The 2834-nt window shown below is 41.1% G+C and overlaps 1 protein-coding gene across 1 annotated transcript; it reads right to left on the reverse strand.

The window, feature by feature from the left end:
• Positions 1-219: 219 nt before the first annotated feature.
• Positions 220-2512, reverse strand: LOC136545016 (uncharacterized). Its single transcript, XM_066537075.1, has 2 exons — positions 2395-2512; positions 220-2091 (listed from the first exon to the last, which is right to left on the reverse strand). The coding sequence occupies exon 2, from the start codon at positions 2059-2061 to the stop codon at positions 493-495; it is 1569 nt and encodes a 522-aa protein (XP_066393172.1). The 5' UTR covers positions 2062-2091; positions 2395-2512; the 3' UTR covers positions 220-492.
• Positions 2513-2834: the final 322 nt, after the last annotated feature.

A 2834-nucleotide genomic window follows, 5' to 3' on the forward strand; every position in this document is an offset into this window, starting at 1 on the left:
ATCTCTATTATCAAATTGGTTAAATTCAATCTCTTTTTTGCTATGATCAGTATGTTGTTCATGAATATATTTGTTGCTAATCTGAGTAGTAGTAAAATCACACACGTGCACATATTTGTCATCACAAATTTGCTATTACTTTTCTGGATTAATTTTAACATGAAAATGCCTAAATTCCTAACATTTTATCCTTCCACTAAATCCACTGCAGTATGATTCCAATGTGATTGAGTAATTCTGAGCATATCTCAGCTGATGACATACAAACAATATCTCATATACAAGACAGTGACACAACTAAACTAAGACACAGTTGCGTAAGTTCCTGATGTAGAACATACGTACTTCACTACTTCCTTACAAAGACATAAACAATAAAGACTATTAGAATGTAAAATTCAGATCCTTATGCTATTCATAGCTTCGCTCGATCCTCTTGCTTTTGTATTTGGAGCATTTAACAATAAGACTCTACCTCGAGGATATCTATGCTTATATGTTTCTCACAGGTCTTGCTTTTCTTTCTGGTAAATGAGTTTCCTTTTGTTTCTGCATCCAGCCCATGAGAGAACTTTGTAGCTGGATGGGTACATGGGCACCCCATAAGTCGAGGAAGTGAGTGAGCACACCTAGAAATTTCCCAATGTTCTCACCCTGTCCTCGAAGCCGCTTTCTATTTGTAGGCCCTCCGAAAGTTCTCTGTGCTCTGATGCTTGTTCTATGTTTGTTTATGCTTGGCTTCTCAACATGAATCCGTGCAGCCCCATGTTTAGACCTCCAAATCATTTGGTATATGGATGCTTCGCCATTGTGGCAGAAGTAATCTACGGCCTTTGCTAGCATAATCTCTTCCAGTTGCTCCAAGGAGATGTCCGTATGCAAGATATGCTGCTGACCACCAACTATCTCTACTGCTTCAGAACTTTTATTCACTGGTAGCATGTCTTCAGAACAGCCGTGGGGTGCAAAAGCAATTCCAGCTTTTAGATATGGAGAATTTTGCAGAGACACTGTGCCTTGAGACAGTGAGGTCTTTCGCTTGATGTAAACTGAATTTGAGACTTGCCACTGCAAATTAAATTCAATTACTGGTTCTAGCGAAACATCTGATAATTCTGCCATGTTTAGGTTGCTAAAATGTGGAACCTCATGGTGTTGCTGCTGCTTGCAACATAATGGTTTCGGGCGAAACCATTGAGATGCAATGCTGTGAAGATTGTACAAATGTTCTCTGTGGTACGAATAAGCAAATGGCGCCCACGAGAAGTCTTGAGTAGGTAGTTGAGTAAGTTCATTGGTAATATTTTCAACTATAAATTTGACATGAGGGGCAAAGAACTGCAAACTCCTAACTGCAATCCCTACTATGTCTGTACTCTCTGAAAGCTGCACTATCATACTAAAGTAGATATTACCCTCTGTTGTACCCTCTTTCTTGATAAAAAATAGGGCAACCTCTGTTCTTCGCTCTGCAGTACTAAAGGGGATCAACCATAGTTGACACAAAGGCTGTTGGCTTCCTCGAACAATTTTATGGTGAAGCTGCTTGCCTGAAAAAAGATTCTTGATAAGGGAGCCAGAGGGCATGATGTGACAAAGGGGTGTGCCGCCAAGCTCAATGAATCTCAGGAATTCACTAGCACCATCTGCATACCACTCAAATCGTTTAACAGATGGGTTCAACTCATCGTTGTTGCGGTTAAAGATGGAGAAAACAAATGACTTGGTAGCATGTCCAATCCGTTTAGGAATGGAGGAATTCATTACCTCCTGTTCCATGCATTCTTCTTCGAGGATTCTCTGCTTACATTTGTGCAGTTTCTCATCACACTCTTGTGCAACACGCTTCAGCTTCTTTTGCCAACGCAACATGGATGTATCAGTGATCTGCCTTTTATTAGAAGTCTCAAGAGCAGCTTCCAGCCTGATGTGTGCCATCTCTAGCCTCTCTATGTTTCTGATTCCATTTATTTCCTCTTTGCCATCATATTTTTTAACTAGGCCAGATAGTATTTGGCTAAATGACTCTTGGATAACTGCAGAACTGACCATCTCAGCCATCAGGATTCAGGAATCTATAGCTTTGATTACCTGGTAAGAAAAATCAATAAATGAAAGTATGCTAAGTGGTTGTAAGAATGTACCCTCGACCAAACTGCATTAAAAGTAGGGACAGCCAGGCAGCTATGCTGGGTACAGAGAGCAATATTCTGAATGCTAAATTGAACCGTGGGATAATATAAGATCAGAACATATAAGAGCTTACGAAAAGGCAGGCAGGTCATTAATAAGGAGGGTCGTTTCATCAAAGACAGGTAAACTGGTCATTAACATTTATGGGACTAATAGCAAGGGTTATGCAAGAAATAATCTTCATAGGGGCAGAATACTAACTCGAGAATTGTTGAGTTTGGATCCTCGCTTGAATCACCCGAGGTGCCCGAGGGATCAAGAGGTGGGAGACATCTCAATAGACAAAACATCGATCGAACAATAACATAATAAAATGGACCTTAAGTCTGTTGTTACAAACAGCTTAGGGGGCTAATGGGCTATTTATAGGGTTTCCGGGCATTTTAGCCATTTTACATCGTAGAATCACCTACTACAAGCTCTATGACGTGTCATGTCTGCCCTAGTCTTCCTTCATGGGCTAGACCCCGTCAGCGATGGACATCGCTGCCTTGGAGCTTATTGGTGGCTGCAGCGCGAAGGTACTTTCTTGTGCAGTGCGAAGGTCCTATTCAGACAGGAGGTCAAAGGTACTTTCACCCTTTCACCTCTGTTGCACGTCCTTTTATTTGTCCCTGCAACCTAAAAAAAGCAAAGCGACT

Source organism: Miscanthus floridulus, chromosome 3, assembly GCF_019320115.1.
Source record: "Miscanthus floridulus cultivar M001 chromosome 3, ASM1932011v1, whole genome shotgun sequence".
Classification (NCBI taxonomy): domain Eukaryota; kingdom Viridiplantae; phylum Streptophyta; class Magnoliopsida; order Poales; family Poaceae; genus Miscanthus; species Miscanthus floridulus.

Excerpts from the sequence above, each read along its gene's own strand:
- LOC136545016 (XM_066537075.1), bottom strand. The coding sequence starts at position 2,061 with ATGGCTGAGATGGTCAGTTCTGCAGTTATCCAAGAGTCATTTAGCCAA.